The sequence below is a fragment of the Natator depressus genome, chromosome 8 (genome assembly GCF_965152275.1).
Source record: "Natator depressus isolate rNatDep1 chromosome 8, rNatDep2.hap1, whole genome shotgun sequence".
In the NCBI taxonomy this organism is placed as follows: Eukaryota; Metazoa; Chordata; order Testudines; family Cheloniidae; genus Natator; species Natator depressus.
In genome coordinates, this window is record NC_134241.1 from 134,281 (window position 1) to 159,033 (window position 24,753).

The 24,753-nt window shown below is 44.9% G+C and overlaps 1 protein-coding gene across 2 annotated transcripts; it reads right to left on the reverse strand.

Annotated features, from left to right (window-relative positions):
* Positions 1–198: 198 nt before the first annotated feature.
* Positions 199–24,545, reverse strand: REEP2 (receptor accessory protein 2). Of its 2 annotated transcripts, none has more exons than XR_012640477.1 (9): positions 23,938–24,190; positions 22,925–22,997; positions 14,588–14,664; positions 14,031–14,151; positions 13,359–13,472; positions 12,692–12,836; positions 11,151–11,311; positions 6,870–7,024; positions 199–5,856 (listed from the first exon to the last, which is right to left on the reverse strand). XR_012640477.1 is itself a non-coding variant. In XM_074960090.1 (9 exons), exons 2-9 carry the CDS (start codon positions 23,967–23,969, stop codon positions 6,950–6,952), a joined length of 798 nt encoding a protein of 265 aa, XP_074816191.1. In that variant the 5' UTR covers positions 23,970–24,130; positions 24,498–24,545; the 3' UTR covers positions 199–6,949. The 2 variants fall into 2 exon arrangements, 1 of the variants encoding a protein (XP_074816191.1); XM_074960090.1 differs by adding an exon at positions 24,498–24,545 and having other exon boundaries at positions 199–7,024; positions 23,938–24,130.
* Between the last annotated feature and the right edge of the window lie 208 nt (positions 24,546–24,753).

The following is a 24,753-nucleotide window of genomic DNA, read 5'->3' on the forward strand; positions in this document are numbered from 1 at the left end:
CAGACTGGACATGCTTCCTTTAATATAAGGAAGGATGTGAGAAATGGACCTAGGACATGAGAGGATACAAAGTGAGCAGCACAGGAATTCCACGGAAGGAAGAGCGTTTGTGCACAGGGAGCTTATGAAAAGGTTTTAGTGATAACAGCACAGATTCACATTTACCAGCAACATTAAAAAGAAACTGAGGCAGATGTGGATTTTTGTCTACATTCCATATTATTTCTGATTCCAACTCTTCACTGCAAACAGAACAGTGGCAGTTTTGCCATTTGACTTTGCTACACTTGTTCAGACATGAGTCATCCTCAGAAACCTAAAGCTCAAGCATTACAATTCATCATTTTGGCCCCAAATACAGCTGAGGGTTTCCCAGGAAAAAAATCCATTTCTCAGCCTAAGGTCGTCACTGGGCATTCACTTCTTTCAGTATTTGCCCCATATGGTGTATTTACTACTTAGAGTGACATAAGAGTCTAACACCACCCTGCCCTTCCTGAAATAATCAGAGGTGTTGTGGGTAGTCAGGATCTAACTTGTGGGCTGCAGCGTGGAAGCTGTGCTTAAGGCTCAAACTGATTCAAATACATCCTTTGGACATACCTTTACAATTTGTGTGACCTATATTTCCCCCCCGCCCCGCCCTACGTGAAAAGGTCTTAGCTGCTACAGAAAGTGGAAGGATCGCTCAGTCACCATACAAACCAAATTGTTCCCAAATACACATTGCTCTGGACACCTCTTAAGACCTCTCTGGGACCCCTTGGCCTTGAGTTTGGAAGTCTCTAGGGACCCCTGGGATTACTAACATTTATAAACAATATTTATAGAAATCTTACAGGAAACTGTAACACAAGCCTTCCTGAATCTTTGCATAAACCCTTTTCTGGTGAGATAGTACCGGAGGCTCAAGAAGTAACACTGATGGGTGTACAGGCACACTCTCTGGAACACTAACATGCATGCACACACACACACACACACCAGCTCTAAGCACTTACACCAGAGACACTCATACGTAGCTTCAGAATGCTAACACCATCCCCTGCAGCTGTTGAGCTTCCAGAAGCCTATTTTACACACAAAATCAAGAAGTTACATGGTATGTGGAGTCCCAGTAGCTTGGTGATGTGGTGAGGAAAGCTAGGATGCATCCCAGGAAGAGGAATGGTTTCTCATGGAGTGTGATACAGCATTTCCCCATTAGGCAGCAGCAGATTTCCCCTCTCAGATGGATGATGGTACAGTATTCTCATTAGAGAACAGGATGTGAATATTCTTGGCAAGTGAGGTAGGGAGTTTCCTCCTTAGGCAGCAGACCATGTTTCCTATACTACATGAAGGTCATGAGGGCTTGGATTTTCCCCATCAGGCAATGGGACGTTGGTTCTCAGAGTTTCACGAGCATGGGGTATGGCATTTCCTAGTTAGGCAGCAGGACATGGTGGTTCATGGGATGCTTTGTGGGCCAGCATTATGCTCCATATTGTACAGAACATCACACAAAGGACGTCTCATAATTTAAGATGACAAGCTTAGACAAGAATTAAAGCTCAAAAGCACAAGTGGTGGGAACTCAATGTTCTCAGGAACAATAGCTCTTCAAGGAGCGGTGGTAACATGGGTGGGGGCCTTGTGGAGGAAGTACTCTCCCAACAGGAATATGGAAGGAGAGAGGCATTCAGATACTATGGTGATAAGGGCCATATAAATAGATAGACAGATGGGTGGACCTTATTGCATCAGGATGGGGAAGAGGAGCACTCTGAAAAACCCTTTTCACCATCAGAATGACAATATTGACACCCCTACCAACAAAAAGAGTGAAAATCTAAAAAAACCCATCCATAAAGCAAAATCTTCCACCCTCCAATCAGAGTTTTTAGTTAAAAAAAAAAAAGGGGGGGGGAGATGCCAGACATTCCATAAAGTGCACTAGGACCTTTGCTATCAACAATGATTTTATGTGGAAGGTGCTCAGATACAACAGCGATGGGCAGCTATATAAAACCCTAAGACAGACAGACAGACATAGCATTTCCTCCTCCTCAGGCTGCAGCAGAACATGGTATGGGAGCAGGGACAAAGCATGGCAGTTGGAATGGTACAACTTTCCCTTCTTACGCAGCAGGATGCAAGATCACCATGTTTCATAAGGAAAAGAAAACATGGCTCAAGGTTTCCTTCTCCAGCAGCATGACATGGGCTCTTGTGGTGGAAATATGGCAATTCCCCTTTTGTGAGTAGGAGCCACAAGTGAAGCTGCCTCCAGTGCAGATTTCATGAACCTAATGTGCTATAGCTTACTCATCTTATGAGTAAGGAACACCTGAGAGTCATTTCTTCTCCTATCATACCACTTACATCTCTGCATCTAGGCATATAAGAACTGGGTGTAGGGGTGTTATTGGGTGCAATAAAAGTCTTTACTTTGCAGCAGAACCTAACATATAACAATTCACCTGCAACATTCTGAGCCCTGAGAAAACCACTGAATGTGGGGCAGTCTCAGCATTTTCTGCCACATAATGGTGTTGTAGGCACAGCAGCTAGGAAGCATGTTACTGAAGCAGCAAGTGGAAAGCTTTCATTAAGGGAAAGAGGTTATACACACTGCTACCCATCCATACTTAAAACCGTGGCTGGGAACTGATTGTAAACTATCACATGGGTGTTTAATTAGATTTTGATCTACCTGGTCAAAGCCTTTACATCCCATATGAAGATCAGGCCTAGCCTCCCTCTGGTGCTCACTTTGGAAGCTGACAGCAGGGCACATAGGCCATGCTGAGGTTTTATTCTTGCTAAGAATAAGAGTCATGTTCTGCTGCCTCCTGGCCCAGGAGATAGGGAACAAAATGTGGAGTTCAAGAGACCTGGGTTCTATTTCTGGCTCCACCATGGTCTCACACTATGACCTCAGCTAAGTCATTAAACCTCCATGTAAAGTGGGGACAGGGATACTGACCCACCTTTGCTGACAGCTTGGAGATTAGTGATTGTGTAGTGCTAAATATCAACTTTGTTTTCTATTAACCTAGCACAGGAAGTCAGAAGGAGACCAGGCCCCTGAGGCTGGAGCCCTTAAAAGTAACCAAAAGCCCTGCTTTGGAAGGGCAGGGGTTGGCGGCAGCAAGCGAGAGACAACAGGAGCAGCACTAATTGCTGAGTAGTGCTAAGAGCTCAATAAAGAGAAAGAGGCAGAAGATGAATTGCTGACCAATTCACCAGAGGGTCAGTGAGCAAGGGGAGGTAACTTTTGATCCCCAAAAGGTCACAAATCCTTTGCCTAACATGGATATGGCCATGTTGCCTCACTGCTTCATTCTCCAGTGGGTTGCATGTACACCTCTGACACAGTATTTCTAATTCTACCTCCCACAGACACATTCAGAGAATGGAAAGTGCATGAGGCCACTGGTGGAAGGAGTTGAGGACGACAGTGTGGTGCTGCTATTCCAGACAATGGAGCTGGCACCACCACTCTATTAATCTTCTCTCTGCACTGGTAGTAAAGTTGCCCTCCATGCCCCACTAGTGTCTATAAACCCATGTTTGCAACTATCCAGCCAGGACACTGATTTTTAGATACCCACAATTTGGGCTTCCCAAGCTGGATCAATAGAGCAGAAAAAGAGTGAATTTTACTCTCAACAGTGACAGTATCTTAGCTGCTATCCCCCTCTGCACTTTCTACAATACATAATTACAGTGATGCTAGCCTGACCTTCAAGGATAAAAATGAAAGACAGCTGCAGAACGGAGATAGTATTTGATAGATAACAGAGGCTAATGCAATTCATATTCAAAAGGCTATCGTAAAGGAATTTTAAGGCTAAAGAGTGAAGCACTCATGGATCAGAAAATGACAGTTAAGGCTATGCATTCAGCTCTGCCCCTAATGTGGCTGTGCACAGATTACAATGCAGAATTTAATTGCATGATTACATATCAATTTTCCCATAGATCCACTGCCCCTTTCAACATACAGAATGGATCGTGCAGAGTGAATGAAGCAGCTCTTTCATGCTTATTTTTTATTATAATTGTTCAGTGTGTGGTTCCTTTCCCCATACACTGCACACCAGCCAACTCCTCCACAAAGACAGGAAAGGAGCCTCTGCCTTATTCACTGGATAAACTTACCTCCTTCAGTTCACACTGTCCAGCTTCTGGAGTGAGCAAGGCAGAGGTCTTGTGGAAAGTGATAGTATGAGGATCATGTAATTAGAGTTTGTATGGAAATTAATATGCATAAAGAGGACAATGGGAGGTTGGAAGTAGAATATGGGCTGCCTTACCCTTGGTATTCCCAGACTTGAGTCCTGCAGTTTTTTAACACAGCATTTGATATGGAGATTTTTAGGTTAAAAAACAAAACAAAACAAAAAAACTGATGAAATTTGATCATGCAAAGCTACTTACTATATACAGCATAATTGCCCTGTCCTGTCCAATATAGAATAGACTTGGACATGGCTCCTTCACAGTCAAGTCTCTTTCCAAATGCACCGCCACATGTCATTCTATATAATAAAAAGTTCCTCCTCACTTTCTTATGCAGTTCCAGATCACAAAACGGTAAGAGATTGTATCCTGAATGAGAATTTCCACTTAGACAGATACACATGCAAGTGCAGTAGCAGTGGAACATTGGTAGATAATTATTAAGAAAAAAAAATACAATGCACATGCACAAAGTAAGTTTGTAAATCTTAATGTCTCAGCCAAATCAAACAGGACTTTACCAGACCACCTTATCTATTACACAGGGCTAGCATCCCTGACAAATTACAAGATTCTTCCACAGCCTACCAAAACATCAGAACTAGTCAGTATGCTTGGTGGTGATTTTTTTTTTTTTTAAATGGCAAAAATTTTATCCCTTCACTCTTTGTATTTGAAAGAGATGAGCTTTTCATAAAATTTATGCCCAGGCCAAGAACAAACGTGCAAAATTTCAGCCCAAAAGGTGGCAGTCTTGACAAAGTTATAAGCAATTGAAGAAAGCTACAGGGGTGTTCCTATACACTGCCTACAACGTAACAACTAGGTGTTTAGGCTAAGAGCTTTGCCATAGTTTTAGAAGTGAGAAAGTAGGCTACAGAAATGGGGGGAAATCCATACTCCTAAAATACAGGGAGAATGGTTAGGGTTACAGAGAGAATGGTCTTTAATAGGCAGGAAAGCTCCTTTGGCAGCTAATCTCAGTGAAAAATCAAGGCCACCAAATATTATCTCCAAGACATTAGTCAAGTGATAATAGTGATATGAGGGGCCCTACTCATCTTCTGGATCCCCGCACCAAGAGACGTTAGGAAAGATCTACTGATGGGTACAGGTTAGGATGCGTTCTCACCCAGAGGAGGGGGGAATCCCTTCAGCTATTCTCAACATATTGGTGTCCAGTATAGCTTGCATTGACTCACCTCAAAAGGTTTTTTTTTTTTTTTTTTTTTTTTTAAATGAGAGTGTTACTGACGTCCAACCCCCTCATTACATACCCCATATCCAAAAGTATTTCTGGCTTGAATCTTACATGTTGCTCAGGTTCCAGGAGACTGATGGATTTGGCACATTGTTAAATACATGAAGAGTTGTTCAAGGGCTGGAGTGAGATGCAGCAGAAGGATTGATCAATCCCAATACTGTATTTTTCCCCCCAACTGAAGAATGGAGTCCTGGTATCAGGATAATGAAGTTTTCATACTTTAGTTATTTGTAAACTCTCACGCCCTGTGGATTGGCTCTCCTGGAGCCTTCTGAGTTGGGATAGAAGGGCCTCTAGCTTTGTTCCACCTCACACTTATTCAAGTAAGTCTGCAGACTGCATTGAGCCAGGTTTTCCAGTGTCATCTGTTAGAATGAAAGAATTTGTCAGATTAGTTCTCGGGTAACTAGCATCGGGGTGCTGTGGAGTTCAGCCATTGGCTGTGAATGTAACATCCTCACAGTCCACCCAAAGCACTGCCAGGAGAGGCTCATTGGCCCCTGCATTGCCTAACACACACACCCTTTGACATCATCCATACAGGAATTGGATTGGACTATGGAATCCAAAATAAAATTCAAGCAATTCTGGAGACAGGACCATAAACTCCAGGAGTGCCAAGTAGTCAGTTCTCCAGAAGACACTTGTATATACTCCAGCATGCACACACACTCACTCATGTCCTCCTAGCCACTGTGGAGTCTCAGCTCCCTCCCTGCTCTTCCTTTTCCCTGAAAAGCAAAGAAAGCTGTTCATCCTCACTTCCTGAGAGTCCATCTGCAGCATATGCTGGAACCCGGACACAATCCCACTCGTCCTACAAGTCAATCATGAATGAAACTGGAAAGCATGAGCCACATATTGCTTCAGTCCCCTTCCCTACGAGAATGGGCTTGAATTACGAAGGAACTGGTACCAGCCACTTTGCTACAGGCACTTCCTACCAATAATTCCCCTCAGTAGCTTCAGGAGGATGCCCAGGCTGATGCAAGACATTTTCGGGAGCTCTCCACCCCAAATGGAACTTCAGTGGCCCCATCCTGAATATTTGTTCCAGCCTCTGCACAAGGGATGGCTCTAACCCTAATTAACCAGCAGACCAAATTTGGTAGTGAATCCTGGTCACGTGCCACCTGAGGCACATTGCGCTATGTTAAGAATAATAATAATCAGTTCTTCCAGCAGAGTTTCCCTATTAGGGTTATGCAGAGAGGGGATCCCAAAGCAACAGGCTATGTACAGGTAGATCAACATTCTCTCCAACAGAGAGATGAAGACTAAATAATTCCTGAGGATGTGCATCCTCCACTCCACATGCTGAATCCCTGCCACCCCATCGCCTTGGAATGAGCTCTACAAAGAAGTAGCTGTTATGTACATGTATCTCCGCTCCCTTCCTTTGGTAAGTGTCCCTTCAAAGTGACAGGCAAATCCTGGGACAGATGGGTGAGGGTGTCCTTAGGCTGACTCCCCAGCAGCAATGGAGCCTGCAGCTTTCTTCTTGGGGCGAGCTTTCACACTCTTTAGTGGAGGCTGCAAAAGAAAACAGAGAAACTATCAATTCATGTAGGGCACAAGTACAGAGCAGAAAGGAGGGGGAGCATAGATCAACAAACACAGCAAGGAGGGTTGTCAGAACACAAGGAGTCTATTCAGTCCAATATGCTGACCCCTTAAAACATGGCTGAAGGGACAAAAATCTGACTTCTGCTTGATATTTAACTTTTTTTTTTGTCAGTGCCACTGTATAGTCATTAAGTTTTCTGTTGTTTCAGTGGGTCTTTCACACAGCAACAGGGAATGAAAAATATTTTAAACCACAGGAAATTTAATAGGAAAAACCAAGAATCAGAAGGGGACCTTGAGACTAGGAGTGGTTTGGGGGCGGGAGGGGCGGAGAGAGAGACTAGGTTTCAAATTGATCATTAGTCTCTACTCCAACTTTTCTGGTTCTAAATAGTACCCACAATCCTGCTCTTCCAGAAAGAGAGGCATTAAATGTCTTGAACCAGTTTGTACACTCTGCTACAATTGCCTATCTTATTGCAGATCCTTAGAGAGGGGAGTGGTTTCACTGAGTTGTGAAGACTGACACCATTGACTGAGCTGAGAAGTTGCCCAAAGCATGTTTCTGAAAAAGTGTCCAAGAATTCCCACAACAAAACAGAAATTGGACTTGAAAGTTCTGAAGAAAGACCAAGCAGAAGAAACAAGTCTTCCTGAAAAGACCTTGCTTTCTATATCCATCATGAAGCAGCAGAAAAGGGCACAATCCCTATTTCCTTGCCCTCAACCCCCTTGCACTTTATAGATCACCTTTAACACCCATTAATAGGAGAATTGCAATAGAATCTGGCCCTCCTGCTTCACAGCAGTTTATGCTCACTGTTCCAGGCCACAGGGCCTTTTAGGGAAGAGAGTAGAAGGATCAAGCCAGAGAAGCTTCTAGGATCAGAAAACCAGGCAGGTTTCAAGCATCTCATCAGATCAGGCATTTTGCCCAGCAGGTAACTAGACCCCCAAGTGGGCAGCATACCCAGTCTTAACATTGTAGTTTAAATGTTAATGCAATGTTACTACAAGTGTTGCAATTAAAATCATCAATCCATCACTAAATGTTTCGAAGTTTAGCAGCTTGAGTTAGGCGGAGCAAAAAATGGCCCCCACCTTTATAAAAGGAAGAAAAAGTATTTCTCATTTGTAATCCAAATTATCATAGTGGTGGAGACCTGCAGCAAGAACCCAAGCTTGGAAAGTTTCAGCTCAAAAAACAAAAGTTTCAGAGTTATGAGCATCTGAAAAGAGGGGGTTAGAATGGAAACTATATTGGGCATAAATGCACCCAATTCTAGTGTGTGGCTAGGCTTAGAGATGTGATTGAAGGATGGAAGGCATAAGAACCATCCACTCCTATCTGAAAAAAGGCCAAAAGGGGAGTAGCAGGATCAAGTTATCTATCTAGGGCATTTCTAAGACTGAAGACACAGGCTGGATCTAACAGTAAAGGTTTCCTGACAACAACTGTCCCAGAAGTCACCTACTACAGGACAGGCCCAACAAAGAAAGTAACAGAACGCCACTAGCCATCACCTTCAGCCCCCAACTAAAACCTCTCCAGCGCAACATCAAGGATCTACAACCTAGCCTGAAAGACGATCTCTCACTCTCACTGATCTTGGGAGACAGGCCAGTCCTTGCTTACAGACAGCCCCCCAACCTGAAGCAAATACTCACCAGCAATCACACACCACACAACAAAAATGCTAACCCAGGAACCTATCCTTGCAACAAAGCCCATTGCCAACTCTGTCCACATATCTATTCAGGGGACACCATCATAGGACCTAATCACATCAGCCACACTATCAGAGGCTCGTTCACCTGCACATCTACCAATGGGATATATGCCATCATGTGCCAGCAATGCCCCTCTGCCATGTACATTGGCCACACCGGACAGTCTCTACGTAAAAGAATGGACACAAATCAGATGTCAAGAATTATAACATTCAAAAACCAGTCGGAAAACACTTCAATCTCCCTGGTCACTTGATTACAGACCTAACAGTCGTAATATTACAACAAAAAACCTTCAAAAACAGACTCCAATGAGAGACTGCTGAATTGGAATTAATTTGCAAACTGGACACCATTAACTTCGGCTTGAACAAAGACTGGGAGTGGATGGGTCATTACACAAAGTAAAAGTGGCGAAGAGTCCCGTGGCACCTTATAGACTAACAGACATATTGGAGCATAAGCTTTCTTGGGTGAATACCCACTTCTTCAGATGCATGTAGTGGAAATTTCCAGAGCATAAAGTAAAACTATTTCCCCATGCTTATTTTCCCTTGCTACTGACAGGTTTCAGAGTAACAGCCGTGTTAGTCTGTATTCGCAAAAAGAAAAGGAGTACTTGTGGCACCTTAGAGACTAACCAATTTATTTGAGCATAAGCTTTCGTGAGCTACAGCTCACTTCATCGGATGCATACTGTGGAAAGTGTAGAAGATCTTTTTATATACACACAAAGCATGAAAAAATACCAGCAGGAGAGTGGGGTGGGAGGAGGTAATAGCTTATAGTGGGGTGGGAGGAGGTATTTTTTCATGCTTTGTGTGTATATAAAAAGATCTTCTACACTTTCCACAGTATGCATCCAATGAAGTGAGCTGTAGCTCACGAAAGCTTATGTTCAAATAAATTGGTTAGTCTCTAAGGTGCCACAAGTACTCCTTTCCCTTGCTACTGTTACTCTCACCTTCTTGTCAACTGTTGGAAATGGGCCATCCTGATAATCACTACAAAAGGTTTTTTTCTCCTTCTGATAATAGCTCACCTTAATTGATCACTCTCATTATAGTGTGTATGGCAACACCCATTTTTCCATGTTGTGTGTGTGTGTGTGTGTCTGTGTAAAATATATATCTTCCTACTGTATTTTCCACTGCATGCATCCGGTGAAGTGGGTTTTAGCCCACAAAAGCTTATGCTCAAATAAATTTGTTAGTCTCTAAGGTGCCACAAGTACTCTTCGTTCTTTTTGTCCCAGGGAAGTGGGAGTCTCATTGTTTCGCATCCCTGATCATCTTGGCTAAGAGGCTCTGATGGACCTATCCTCCATGAATTTATCTACTTCTTTTTTGAACCCATTTATAGTTTTGGCCTTCACAACATCCCGTGACAATAAGTTCACACAATGCACAGTCAACCTGTGGAAGTAGTACTTATGTTTGTTTTAAACCTGCTGCCTATTAATTTCATTGGGTGACTCTTGGTTCTTGTATTATGTGAAGGAATAAACAGCACTTCCCTATTCACTTTCTCCACACCATTCATGATTTTATAGACTGCCATCATATCCCCCTTAGTCGTCTCTTTTCTAAGCTGACCAGTTCCATTCTTCTTAATCTCTCCCATACGGAAGCTGTTCCATACTCCGAATTATTTTTGCCTCTCTTCTCTGTACTTTTTTCCAATTCTACTATCTTTTTTGAGATGGGGGCGACCACAGCTGCATGCAGCATTCAAGGTGTGGGCATACCATGAATTTATATAGTGGCTTTATGATATTTTCCGTTTTATTCTCTGACCCCCTTTGTTGACTTTTTTTTGACTGCTGCTGCACATTGAGCAGATGTTTGCAGAGAACTATCTACGACGACTCCAAGATCTCTTTGAGTGGAACAGCTAATTTAGACCCCATCGTTTTTTATTTATAGCTGGGATTATGTTTTGCAATAGGCATTACTTTTCACTTATCAACACTGAATTTCATCTGGGATTTTGTTGCCCAGTCACTCAGTTTAGCGAGGTCCCTTTGTAACTCTTCACAGTCAGCTTTGGATTTCGCTATCTTGAGTAATTTTGTATCATCTGCAAACTTTGCCACCTAACTCTGTTTACCCCCTCATTTATTAATATGTTGTACAGATCCTTAGGGGACCCTGCTATCTACCTCTCTTCACTATGAGAGCTGACCTTTTATTCCTACTTCGTTTCCTATCTTTTAACCCTATCTTTTCCCTTTACAAAAGACAAGTTGACTCTTCCTCAACATATCATGATCTATGCATCTGATAATTCTGTTCTTTACTATAATTTCACCTATGCAAACCAGCTCCAATCAGCCCAAGAAGTCATTTATATACCAGCTCACCTCAGCTTTTGTCACTTTCTTAGGAGCTTTGAGGCTCTGGGTGCGTTTCGGTGTTTTGTCTCCTGCATCCTCATCTGAAGGTTCTGTTCTAGAATCAGACTGGGCCCCATTTGACCTTTGAGACACACTGGCCTCTTCTCCTGAGGAGTAACAGGAAGCAGCTAAGGACGAGAAGAAAACAAAAACACCTTTTATATGTTTCAGTACCAAGTCCATCCAAAAGGGGCTCCCAATCAGGGCTGTCAGGAGGAGACAGAGGTGTCAGCAGCTCTTACTCAGGGCCTGGGGGATACACCCAAGAGTGTGCAAACATGCCCATAATCTGGGAAGGATGGGGAAAATGTAGAATACTCATGCCCCCTAACCAGGGTGGATTGATTTGCATCAAACAATTTAAATCACTGACTTTCATCACGATTTAAATCAGCAAGTAGGAAATCTTGATTTAAATAATCAATTTTACTCATTTTGCATTTTTACCTTTTAGTTATTTTCCTAAAGAGGGGTTGATTCTCATTGACTGGTAACCGTTAAAACACAACTGCAGACTAAAATTGGTACTTTTGCTAACAGGAGGATATTCTATAGCTATACACATTTACTTTAAGCTGCTACAGTTTAAAACATTTTTCAGACTCTTAATTTTTACATTCTTCTATGTTAGAAAATAGTGAATGATGCACTTATTTACTAGAGGATTGATTTTTACTTGCTGTTTTTGTGCATTTTTAATAGAACTTGACACAAATCACGTTTAAGAAAGCTACCTTAAATGTGCTGGATACACAAGAAAAAATTTTATCATATGTTTTGCATTTGAAACTGATTAAGCAAAGAAGGAAGGTATTATCTGTAATTCGTGAACTGATCTATCATTTCTGTTCACCATGTCCTTCAAGATTTTAGAATTAGTAGAGCTCATACTCTAACCCCCAGTTTTTACTCTTAGATTGGAAAAGGAAAACAAGCTTTCCTGCTTTTGCACTTTCCCATTTTTTTTTTAACCTTGAAGGAACTAGACATTGAACTGCACTCATTGAATAAACCGAAATGAAGAGAATTCTCTTCGTACCTCCAGAAGAGGCTATTACTGAAAAAGCCAGTTTAGTACTTTAAAAAACACTGTGGTTCCAGGTGCATAGCCAGCAACTTCCACCAGTTCAGTGATGTGGCATTCTTTAAAACTTTGGTAGTGGACACGTATTGTATGAACATTTTTTCAGGAATTAAAATGACTAATGTCTATATTTACTATAATCTATTAATGTAGGCTGTCATATTTTCAAATTTAATTTTAAATAGATTTATTTTAAAAATAAAAAAATCCAGGGATGACAGCAGATTCATCTGGAAGGGAACTCACTCCAAAAATCTCTTTCCCCCAAGTAACAGGCAACTCATACTCCTGTGTTACATGCAGCATTCAAAACATAAAATCTAAAGCTTTGGCAGCACTTACCATTATCTTGAAGCCTCGATACACTACCCTTACCCCTGTTGTTCAGGGCCTCATAGAATGGCCTAACAGGAGTACTATGTACCTGAATCCTCAATGGTTTCAAGGCGACTAGTGGAGGTGCGCAGCTGTGGCTTGGAGCTCTGTAGATGCACAGTATCTTCATCCCGGATCAGAGTCAAGTCCTGCATACTGAAACTCCTCAGCTTCTCAGACAGAACTCCCTGACCCTAATAGGACACAACAGTTAGTGCCATGGATACCCCATACATGGCTTCTGTCATCTGGGATTCTTCACAGAGACAAATTGGAAGGACCAGGAAAATGTCCCATTCCCCACAAAGAGACTCAAGAGGAAGAAACATGCATGCTCCAGAAGCCAACAGGAAAGAAGATTGCCCCAGGGCAATCTCCCCCTCATTCCCTCCCCAAGCTGAAGTGCTGCGTGAAGAATAATGCAAACTGGAGGAAGGCAGGAGGAGAGTGAGGTCAGCAGCAACCACCAGCTTCCCTCCAAGCCAACAGGGAATCAGCTGGAGGGACACAGCAACAGGAACTTAAATAGTTTTAAAACAGAATTTGATAAGCTTATGAATGGAATTATATGACATGGTTGCCTTTGATAGCAGGACAATGCACTTGATGACCAAGGAGGTCTCTTTCAATCCTATGTTCCTATGGAAGTTATCCCGCTGGGGGCAGACTGGCGTCTCAGAGGCTAAAGAAGTGGATGCAGCACACAGTTGTGTTACCTTTGCAGCTGCAGTAACTGCTGCATTGGCAGCCAAGTTTAAACCTTTCTTGCCAACTCGCATCATGGTTTCATAGCTCTTGTCACGGGCCTGAGTAATATACTCATCAATCTCCTAGGAAAGAAGTGGGGAAACCCAACATTTAGATTCCTGGTTGCAAGCATGGACAGAGTTCCTCCCCATTAAAAACCAAAAGCTCATCAGGCACCTTTCTCCAAGATCAATAGCACCAGCTACTGGGCATTACTTCTGTCACTCACAGCAGGCTTGCACCCAGTGGAGGGTTGCATTTGCAACTTGTCAAAAAGCAGTGAACTATATCTACTTTACATAAAATGGAGCAGAGCAGTGCCCACCAATAATATGAAGTTGCAGCCTGCACAGGCTACAGGTTCTAGAATGCATGGCTTCCATCTTGATTCAAACAGTCTAGCTGCTGGAGCAGTCCATGTGGGAACCCATCACATCTGCAAGCCACACATCTATACTAAAAATTACAGCTACTACAGGTCACATTGCAATACTCCACAGGGTGCACTTTGGCCACCTTGCTTTAGAGAAGTAGGCAGCACAAATATGACTTGATGCCTCAGGATCTTTATCATGGTCTAAGCCGGTCAAAAGTCACCCAACTTCCAGGGCAGGTCAATAGCCATGGCAATAGAAAAGTACCTTCTCTTTATTGGAGAGCGTTGGGTGCACAAACTTCCTGTAGAGGACGCTGGAGCCCTTGGTGTAAGGAGAGAGCAGCCAAATCACAAATGCGATTTTCAACTCAAAATAAAACGGAAACCTGAGAGAGATGGAGAAGCTGGAATCAAGAGCAGGTCAGAGACAGATACAGATAGTCCAAAGTGGAAAACAGATAGGATTAGTAAAGAGAAGATTCGGAAATGGAACAGAATCAACATGACAAGGCCAGCAATGGAACAGAGCCCTTCCTGAATCTCTGGGACACACCTCCTGGAGGCCTCTCTGGGTATGTCTCCATAGACTTGGGTTTGTAGCTGCGTAGACAGCATTTGTAGTTGTGGCTCAGGCTGGAGCTCAGGCTCTGAAGCCCACCAGGCATTTATGGCTAAGTCAAAGCTTCTAACCACAATGGCTACAAAAAAAGTCCTTTAGTGGAGAGGACCCTTCCTCCTGTATCTCACAGCAGCTGATCCTAGAAGAGTGTCTGAGAGCTTTCCCTCCTTTCCCCATATGAAATGAACAGCCAGGATACTCACCAGGAAAGAACAATATCTGTGAGTGTTTCTGCTGTGGTGAAGAAGGCAAACACAATCCAATACATCATCCACTTCACCTGTAAAAGGACAGCTATTCCATTAGAAACCAAAAAACACAAACACTAGGATGCAACCCAAAAACTGGGATTTTTTCCTTGTCAAATGACTGGTCACCTTAAGATGTTAATTTTATCCTAAGGATGAGGGTACTTATCAGTAATTTAGGACAGAACACATTAAATGGATGTCATAATTTTGCATAAAACATGAAATAATGAACACAGGAAATTGTCAGCTAAGGTTAACCTTAAAAAAAAAAATCCAAACAAATTAAGATATGCAAATACATAGCTAGGAACACCCAAACAACCTTAACTCTATTTTGTAGTGACACCATGAAATAACCAAAGGATTACAGCATTTTAATTTTGTAGTCCCAAACTAGATCAAGACTCGTTAACTGAACATTAGATTTTTCTTTTTGCCACAAATCACAACATGTTTGGATTTCCTTCTAATTTTAACTTTGACCCTGAATTTCCTGGATTTGTCATGCTTGGAAATATGTACAGTACTACAGGCATGTTGCTACTCTTACTCTAAATTACCGATATGTACTCTAAACCTTAATTCCATCTTTGATGTAGTTTGTTTGGGAATTTTCATTTTAATTAAAAGTTTTATAAATGAACATTGAACAAGAAACCCATAGAAACTATTACCATGTGATATTTCCGGTGATTTTTTTTTTTTTTTATTATTTTAACTTTTAGGGACATATTTCTTTGTGGATCCTGACTGCTTTTTGACACTCTGGAGTTAACAAATTTTCCCCTCCCTGTTAAATTTGGTGCACTGGGTAATTTTTGAAAAGACATATTTAGGATTAATTATCACTTTTTGCTGTTATTCATAACTGAAAGAATATCTGTTAGAGACTGAAGAATAAAGTTTTCTCCTTCAGAGAAATTCCCGAAGTGTTGCCCTTTTTCAAAATTATCACTAACTCCCATTGTTTCCAATAGGAGAGAAGTCAAGATGCCCTCAGGGAAGATGGTAGCCCTCCTGTGTTGTCAGGAGGTAGAGAGAAGCACTGCAAGAAGCACATAAATGGAGGCAGTGGCCATCATTGCTAAAGGCAATTTATAGTCTCAATGCCACTGAGAATAATGGCAGATGGTAGCCATTGTGAAATAGGGGAATTCTGTGTGGAATTATCTATAAGAAGGTTATGCGCTGAAGTAAGTTTGAAGAGTGTCATTAAGATCATGTGGGAGAAAGAAAAATAAGATCTGATATAGGATGCTAAAGTTTCTTAAAGAACCACCTTAATTTAATTTTATTTCAAACTAATTAAGTGGATTTACTTGTAAAGTCTTTAAGAAAATTCATCCTATGCTCAACAGAGAAGTGCTGTAATTTTGGAGAAAAATACAGCATATCCTTATACATAAGAGTGAATTCCTGCAAACCTAAACTCAGCCTTAACTATGGAGCCACAGCTGACAGACACCTCCACAATGTACTGAATACCACTTGTCTCAATATAGAACTTTAGGGTGTTCCACTTAACTTTTTGTCATATTGCAAATTGGCCATTTATTTGACGTCCCGAGCCTCTATTTGCCAGAAGTTGGGAATGGGTGACAGGGGATAGATCACTTGATGATTACCTCTTCCGTTCCGTCCCCCTGAAGCACTTGGCATTGATAGGGTTGCCAGGTGTCCGTTTTTTGACCAGAACACCCAATCAAAAAAGGACCCTGGCAGTTCCGGTTAGCACCACTGACCAGGCCGTTAAAACTCCAGTTGGCGGTGCTGCGGGACACACAGGCTCCCTGCCCAGCTCCACGTGGCTCCCAAGAAGCTGCCGGCATGTCCAGCTCCTAGGCAGAGGGGCAGCCAGGGAGGCTCAATGCGCTGCCCTTGCCTGCAGGTGCCGCCCCAAGCACCGGCTTTGCAGCTCTCATTGGCCGGGAACCGCAGCACCTGCAACGGAGGCAGCATGTGGAGCCCCTGGCCACGCCTCCACCTAGGAGCCGGAGGGACATGTCGCCTCTTCCAGGGAGCTGCCTGAGGTCAACACCGCCCAGAGCCCACACCTCCTCCCGCACCCCAACCCCCTGGCCCCAGCCCCAGCCCGAACCCCAAACCCGAGCCCTCCTCCTGCACTCCAAACCCCTCGGCCCCAGCCCAGAGCCCCCTTCTGCACCCCAAGCCCCTCATCCCTAGCCCCACCCCAGATCCCAGGAGTTGGTGGATGAGATTGTAGAGCCATTGGCCATTATCTTTGAAAACTCATGGCGATGAGGGGAAGTCCCGGAAGACTGGAAAAAGGCTAATGTAGTGGCCATCTTTAAAAAAGGGAAGGAGGAGGATCCGGGGAACTACAGGCCACTCAGTCTCACCTCAGTCCCTGGAAAAATCATGGAGCAGGTCCTCAAGGAATCAATTCGGAAGCACTTAGAGGAGAGGAAAGTGATCAGCAACAGTCAGCATGGATTCACCAAGGGCAAGTCATGCCTGACTAACCTAATTGCCTTCTATGATGAGATAACTGACTCTGTCGATGAGGGGAAAGCAGTGGATGTGTTATTTCTTGACTTTAGCAAAGCTTTTGACACGGTCTCCCACAGTATTCTTGCCAGCAAGTTAAAGAAGTATGGGCTGAATAAATGAACTATAAGGTGGATAGAAAGCGGGCTAGATCATCGTGCTCAACGGGTAGTGATCAATGGTTCCATGTCCAGTTGGAAGCCGGCATCAAGGGGAGTGCCCCAATGGTTGGCCCTGGGGCTGCTTTTCTTCAATATCTTCATTAATGATCTGGAGGACGGCGTGGACTGCACCCGCAGCAAATTTGAAGATGACATAAACTGGGAGGAGTGGTAGATATGCTGGAGGGCAGGGATAGGATACAGAAGTACCAAGACAAATTAGAGGATTGGGCCAAAAGAAATCAGATGAGGTTCAACAAGGACAAGTGCAGAGTCCTGCACTTAGGATGGAAGAATCCCATGCACCGCTACAGACTAGGGACCGAATGGCTAGGCAGCAGTTCTACAGAAAAGGACCTAGGGGTTACAGTGGACGAGAAGCTGGATATGAGTCAACAGTGTGCCCTTGTTACCAAGAAGGCTAATGGCATTTTGGGCTGTATAAGTAGGGGCACTGCCAGCAGATCGAGGGACGTGATCGTTCTCCTCTATTCGACATTGATGAGGCCTCATCTGGAGTACTGTGTCCAGTTTTGGGCTCCACACTACAAGAAGGATGCGGAAAAATTGGAAAGAGTCCAGCGGAGGGCAACAAAAATGATTAGGGGACTGGAACACATGACTTATGAGGAGAGGCTGAGGGAACTGGGATTGTTTAGTCTGCGGAAGAGAAGAATGACGGGGGATTTGATAGCTGCTTTCAACTACCTGAAAGGGGGTTCCAAAGAGGATGGATCTTGACTGTTCTCAGTGGTAGCAGATGACAGAACAAGGAGCAATGGTCTCAAGTTGCAGTGCGGGATGTTTAGGTTGGATGTTAGGAAAAACTTTTTCACCAGGAGGGTGGTGAAGCACTGGAATGGGTTACCTACGGAGGTGGTGGAATCTCCTTTCTTGGAGGTTTTCAAGATCAGGCTTGACAAAGACTTGGCTGGGATGATTTAGTTGGGGATTGGTCCTGCTTTGAGCAGGGGGTTGGACTAGATGACCTCCTGAGGTCCCTTCCAACCCTGATATTCTATGATTCTATGACCCCACACCCCCAGCCAGAGTCCTCACCCCCTCAGGAACCCTAACCCCTTGCCCCAGCTTGCTGAAAATGAGCAAGTCAGCAAGGGTGGAGGAGAATGAGCAATGGAGGGAGCGGGGATGGAGTGGGTGGGACCTCAGAGAAGTGGTGGGGCAGGGGCAGGGCCGTTTGGTTTTCTGCAATTAGAAAGTTAGCAACCCTAGGCATTGGCCATTGTCGGAAGATAGGATACTGGGCTAGATGGACCTTTGGTCTGACCCAGTATGGCCATTCTTATGTATTCCTACTCTTATTTTCTGATAGATCTTCATAATTAGTTCCTCAATAGCCCCTTGCAAGAGGCTTTATCAAAGCCATTCTGAAAGCTCAAATTAAGTTATACAGTGGACCCTTGCTAGAGTGCGCATCACTAGAGCGCGGATTCGCATATAGTGCGGTCGCGGTGATGGATTCCAAATTTAAATATTTAAATTAGGATCCATGGTAACGCGGTCCCCACGTTAACGCGGTACCGCGCATGGATCCCGAACCCCACATTCTAGCGAGGGTCCGGTGTAGTGACAGATTCTCCTTTACCCACTATTCTGTTGACTAAAATTTCTACATCAAAGACACAGTTTTCCTTTAAAGAAACTGGGCTGCTTCATCCCAATCATTACCCCTCCAAAAGACAGAAACTGTTGGGCCGCACCAGAATCGATGACTGCACACAACTAGAGGCTGCACTGATGTTAACAGAGTCAACCATCTGTTAACTGCTTGGACTGTTCAGTGCTGCAGAGGCAGAAGGCAATTGCTTGGTGGGAGAAAAAGCCAGGAGGGAAGCTAGGGATCATTGTCTGCAAAAACCGGGGAAAAGGGACAAGCTGAGTTTGCTACAAACTAAAAGAAAAAGCATTGGGCAAGTGGGTGACAGTGGGACAAGTAAGGTAAATCGGCCATGTAAGACAGGAATACAAAAAAAAAAAAAAAAAAAAAAGTGAGATGAGCACAGGTAAAAATTCTTCTCTTTCCTCTTTCTTTTGCCAATGTCGTCTATTTTTTAGACTGAGCTTTTCAAACCAAGGACTAGTTTTGCATTTTGTTTTAAATAATTGGCAGACTGCTAATTGAAAAGAATAAATATAATTGTGTTCTTTAGAGCACCACTCTTTTAGGCACTTCAAAAATTATAAGTCAAAACCCTATACTATAAACATTAAAGTTGCACAAACATTTAAAAGTTAGAAAATGCCAGCTATTCAGATTGATAGGGCAACAGCAGCATTTCCTAACTTTCAAGTGCTTGACTTTCCAACAACACATTCTTTTAACATACTTTTCTAGAATAACAGGTCTCACGCTGGCAATATTAGGATATCCTTGGAATTTCTAAATATTAGAAATGACAATTTCTTAACTTGAAATGTTGCATCCAACATGGGGGAATTCTATATGAAACCTCATCTTGATAGATAAAGAAGAACTGATAACAGAACTAAAAATTAGTGGTAGCTTAGGTACAAGTGCTCAGGACTTGACCACATTTGTTATGTGCCAACAGACTAAAGTCCAAACCAGTAATACTTAATGCTGTAAAAAGGCCCAGTTTCACAAAGCTGAAAACAATTATGAACCAAATCAGTTGGGTAATAAAGTAAGATGGCCACATAACAGTGTTTGGCCCACTGGCTCATCTTCAGTCCATGCATTATGCTTTTCCGGGTCGATGGGTAAACATCCTCCCCATAAAAAGAAAAAAAGCGGGGAAATGTAGTCGGAAGAGAACCTGAAACATAAGCCCTTGTATCAGAGGCCTTGTATAAGGCAGGACTTGCTCACAAAATCTGGCAAGAACAGGATTGATATTGCAGAAATACACATTCCTAAAAAGTGCTAAGCACAGAGTACTCACGCATCCCAATATCAAGTGGTACCAGAACATCCCAATATCATGGATGGTACAAAAAACATTCCCCAAGAATAACAGGAACACACTGACCTCTCCTAAAAAATGAGGTCAGGATAACAGTATGTAATAAAAATGTTTTAATCAAACCAACATGTACAAGGTAATGGGTAATAACTAGCCACGTCAGGGGGAAGTAACTAACTATGTCAGAGGCAGTTATAACTTGTTTGTATCAAGGTATAAAAATGTATCTCAAAGGAAGTATCTTTGTCCAGCCAAGGGGGGGAATGAAAAGTCCCGCCATTCACTAAACTGCATCCACTGTCATGGGCATACATGTCTTAGTATCCTCGTAAAGTCTGCCAGGTGCTACTACCATGCTTTGTCGACAATAAACCTGGCCTAGTGCCTTCGCACCTTAATGGATCTTGTGGTCATTGGGCGGTTCGCTCAAGGTCTGCTGTGCCAGCTGTCTGCGCAAAGCTAGGACGGCACTCAGGCAAAAACACACACACGCAGCCAAACATCTAACCACAAGTACAAAGTACTATGCTTAGGAAGGGAAAAAAAATCAAATGCACAAATGTAAAATGTTTTTTAATTTATTTAATGTGTGCCATTTAATTCTACATTGCTCCACCATAACCCATTTCTCCCTCAAACTGACACCACTGATGTGGGCTGGATTCAATAGGCAAAGCTCCATATAACTTTAGAAGGCTGAAGAAAAATGAGGAGACATTGCAGAACTAGGTCCTGTAGCACTCACTGTCGATACCATTCCTGGCTCTGCAGTTCTGCAAGTAGGAGAACCACAAGTCACACCACAGACATCAACTCCACCACACCAGTGTCCTACTCACCAATGTTGTTGCTCCTCTTAGAGCAGCAGTGAAGCAGGCAAAGAAGAGTAAAGGGGGACTGGATTCCACCCAAATACCAGCCAAATATCTCCTCCCCCACTGAGGTGGTGTTCTGAAATGCTCAGAGGAGCACCATGCCTCCAATCAGGAGACTCATTGCTTGCTGCTGAAAAGTCCACATCCCAAAACACTGAGACACCATGGGCAGAAGCCACCAGGGCTGGGAGACTAAAGAGAAATAAGCCCTAAAAGGAAACTGGAGAAAATCCAGCCTGACAGAAGCCTCTTATCATTCAAGAGAAGAAACAGGGCAGAGTAAATCATCCGACCTACAAAAGGAGAACTAAAGAAGACTGAGAAGACTGAAGAGTAACAAAAGGAGGCAGAAGAAAAGGGCTAGAGAGCCACAGTCCAATGAAGAGGGGAGGGAAAGACATCTCATCTATTTGGACTTTGAAATGCTTTCAGATTATACCATATTTTCACTCTTTCACCATCTCTCCTGCCAAACTAGATTTAGGATTTGAAAACTCCAGCCAAATCAGCTTCTTTCCATGACATCATCTCCTTTTGTTCCAAATCTGTCAAGAAGCCAGGGTAACATATTAGCCTACAATTTGGACAAATTTGAGCACCTGGATATTTTTAATAGAATTATCTGGACAATTAAATTGTCAACTCTGGAGCTGCTCACCCTTCTTAAAACGATATTGTTTCAAGATGTCTGTCTGTCTGCAGAGAATCAGTGTGACATCCATGTATGGGGGCACGTTTCCTTCAGGACCAGAAATGTAAGGGGTTTTAAATGGAAACTTAAATGGTGCCGCCAGAAAAATATTGTTTTGATACAGCACTACTTTCCAGCTCATTCTGGTCCCTGCTGCCAGGGCTTTGCTGTTTGACCTCATTAGAATAGACTAATATCCTCCACCCCTTCCTCCCAGTAAGCATAAGAATGGCCCTACTGGATCAGACCAAGAGTCCATCTAGCCAAGTATCCTGTCTTCTGACAGTAGCCAGTGCCAGGTGCTCCAGAGGGAATGAACAGAACAGGTAATCATCAAGTGATCCAGCCCCTGTAGCTCATTCCCAGCTTCTGGCAAACGGAGGCTAGGGACACCATCCCTGCCCATCCTGGCTAATAACCATTGATGGACCTATCCTCCAGGAACTTATCTAGTTCTTTTTTGAACCCTGTTTGAGCCACATGTTCAAGTGCTCAGCACCCATGACTTCAGCCTGATTTTCAGGAGAGCTCTGCTTCCTTATGGGTACCTAAACATAGATCAGATTTTCAAGCTTGCTCAGTAGCCAACTGCTCCCCTGTAACACTTGTAGCCAAAACGCCTAAAGAGCTCAATACCCAATATGCTGAGCTCTTCTGAAAACCTAACCCTTTGTTCTGATGATTAAATGGGAGCTGAGCTCCTTTGAAAATCTGGCCCCAATTGTGTGAGCAGAATTCTGTTGGAAATGTCTGGTAAAGCATTATGGCCAGCAACAGCTAACCTTCACAGGCTTGTGAGGCTGGCATTCTCATTTTACAGCTGGGCAAACGGAGATGCAGAGCAGCAAAGTTAGAGGAAGTCAGTGTCTGAACTTAGCAAGGCAGAGTCTGAATATACTCCATCCGCACCTAGCCTTGTGGGGCTGGCCTCTAGCTCACCACACACACCCAAATGACAGGAGATATGCTTTGTCCCATACAGGGAAGGAAAGAGGCTGGTCTCAGGAGGGGGAGGATCTTGGGTGGTATGGTATTCTTGAAAACAGGATGAGAGTGGGGGGGGGGAGGGGGGTTGCCAGTGGGAGCACAACATGGCGACTCTCACTTACATATTCTTTTACGTTTTTCGTCTTCACGGCCTTGTAAGAGGAATATGCAGGGTATAAAGTGCCAAATATTAGCCTGGAATAAAACAGAGCCCATGAGAACTATTCAGCATTCTTATTCGCTTGATGCTCCTCCCCTCGCGGATCTCAACACCTCATCTTAATTTGGTTCCCCTCCACTTAGCCCACCCTTTGATCTCAGGAATAAGATTCACTTATTAGAGTGCTCACAGCCTGCCTGAAGCCGCCTCAGTCTTTCCCCTAGGGCAGTTCCACTGGCACCAAACCCTCCTTTTATATCTAAAAGCCTCAGCTCCATGAATTTTCTACCACTGTCTCTCTCTCTTCAGGCCTCTCGCAGCTGGGGATAGTGGGGATTACATCACTATGAAATGCACATTACAAAGTGATTCACCTCAAGACTATTCAGAAATGTACATTAGTAAAGAATTTTGCTGCATTTCATGCAATGGGCACAGTGCCCAAGTGCTGAGCTGCCACTGCTGACAACCAAGCAGCCGGGTTTAATGGGCTAGCTTTGACCTATAAAGCTCACAGCGCTCATCTATTTTCAGGATGACTCTCGTGGGTGGGCTGAGTTCTCGCTCTCGTTCCTACGAGAAGGGGGTGCTGACAGGGACCCCGGCTAAAATTCACCCCCCCCCCCCGTTCCCGAAAAGCCTCCAGAGCCCCCCCCGCCAGACGCAGCTAATGCCGGCGGTGCCGGCAAGGTGGGCTCGGGCTGCAGAGCGGCTGGGGCGGTGTCGCTGTGCGTGTGGCGAGGGCTTGGAGCTCTCGAGAAAGAGGCGCTAGCACCAAGCCCACGGAGCCTCCCCACCTCACACACCCCGGCCTCGCAGCGCCCCGACACGCCCGCCGCAGAGGCTGCGGCCGGCTCCGCAACTCTTACAGGTCCCCAGAGCCGCTGGCTCTGAGGGACCCCGGCCCTGGTGTGCGACCCGCGGCTCCGCAGACTGCAGGGGGCCGGGAGGCTGCAGAGCCACCCCCGCACTCACACCACGAGCCGGGAGATGATCCACGAAACCATGGCGGAGCCGGGCCGGCTCGGGGTCGAAGAGCAGCGGGTCCGCAGCAGCCGGCTCCGATCGGCCTCGGAGGCTCTGATGTTCCTTAAAGGGCAGGTTCCTGCAGCAAGTATGGCCCCACCCCAGGCTCTTAAAGGGTAGGCCTCGCCGCGTCGGAGGGAAACTGGGACCAGAGCAGCCCAAGAGCAACGTCTCGTCAGTGCGAATCCTGCGCGGCGCGGCGCGTCCCACCTACCCGCCAACCACGCAGCGCTCCCCCCCCGTCACCCTCCTCCGCGCCCCCACACAGAGCCGCCCCGCGTACCCCGCCTCTCGGTGCCGCCACGCCGCGCCCTCACACAGAGCCCCTCGTAGCCCCCACACAGCGCCCCCCCCGTGACCCTGCTCCGCGCCCCCACACAGCGCCCCCCCCGTGACCCTGCTCCGCGCCCCCACATAGAGCCGCCCCTCGGTGCCACCATGCCGCGCCCCCATGCAGCGCCCCCCCCGTGACCCTGCTCCGCGCCCCCACACAGAGCCGCCCCGCGTACCCGCCTCTCGGTGCCGCTACGCCGCGCCCTCACACAGCGCCCCTCGTAACCCCCACACAGCGCCCCCCCCCGTGACCCTGCTCCGCGCCCCCACACAGCGGCCCCCCCTCATCCTCCTCCTCCTCCCCCACCACACAGCGCCCCCCCCCGTGACCCTGCTCCGCGCCCCCACACAGAGCCGCCCCTCGGTGCCCCGCCCCTCGGTGCCACCATGCCGCGCCCCCATGCAGCGCCCCCCCGTGACCCTGCTCTGCGC

Bases quoted from the DNA above. Each gene is read 5' to 3' on its own strand.
- REEP2 (XM_074960090.1), bottom strand. From the start codon at position 23,969: ATGGTTTCGTGGATCATCTCCCGGCTCGTGGT. The intron at 12,837-13,358 runs GTAACACAACTG...GTGTCCTATTAG, and splicing joins CAGTTACTGCAGCTGCAAAG to GGTCAGGGAGTTCTGTCTGA. The intron at 7,025-11,150 runs GTGAGCTGGTAT...TTTCTTTTGCAG, and splicing joins AGAAAGTGACAAAAGCTGAG to CCTCCACTAAAGAGTGTGAA.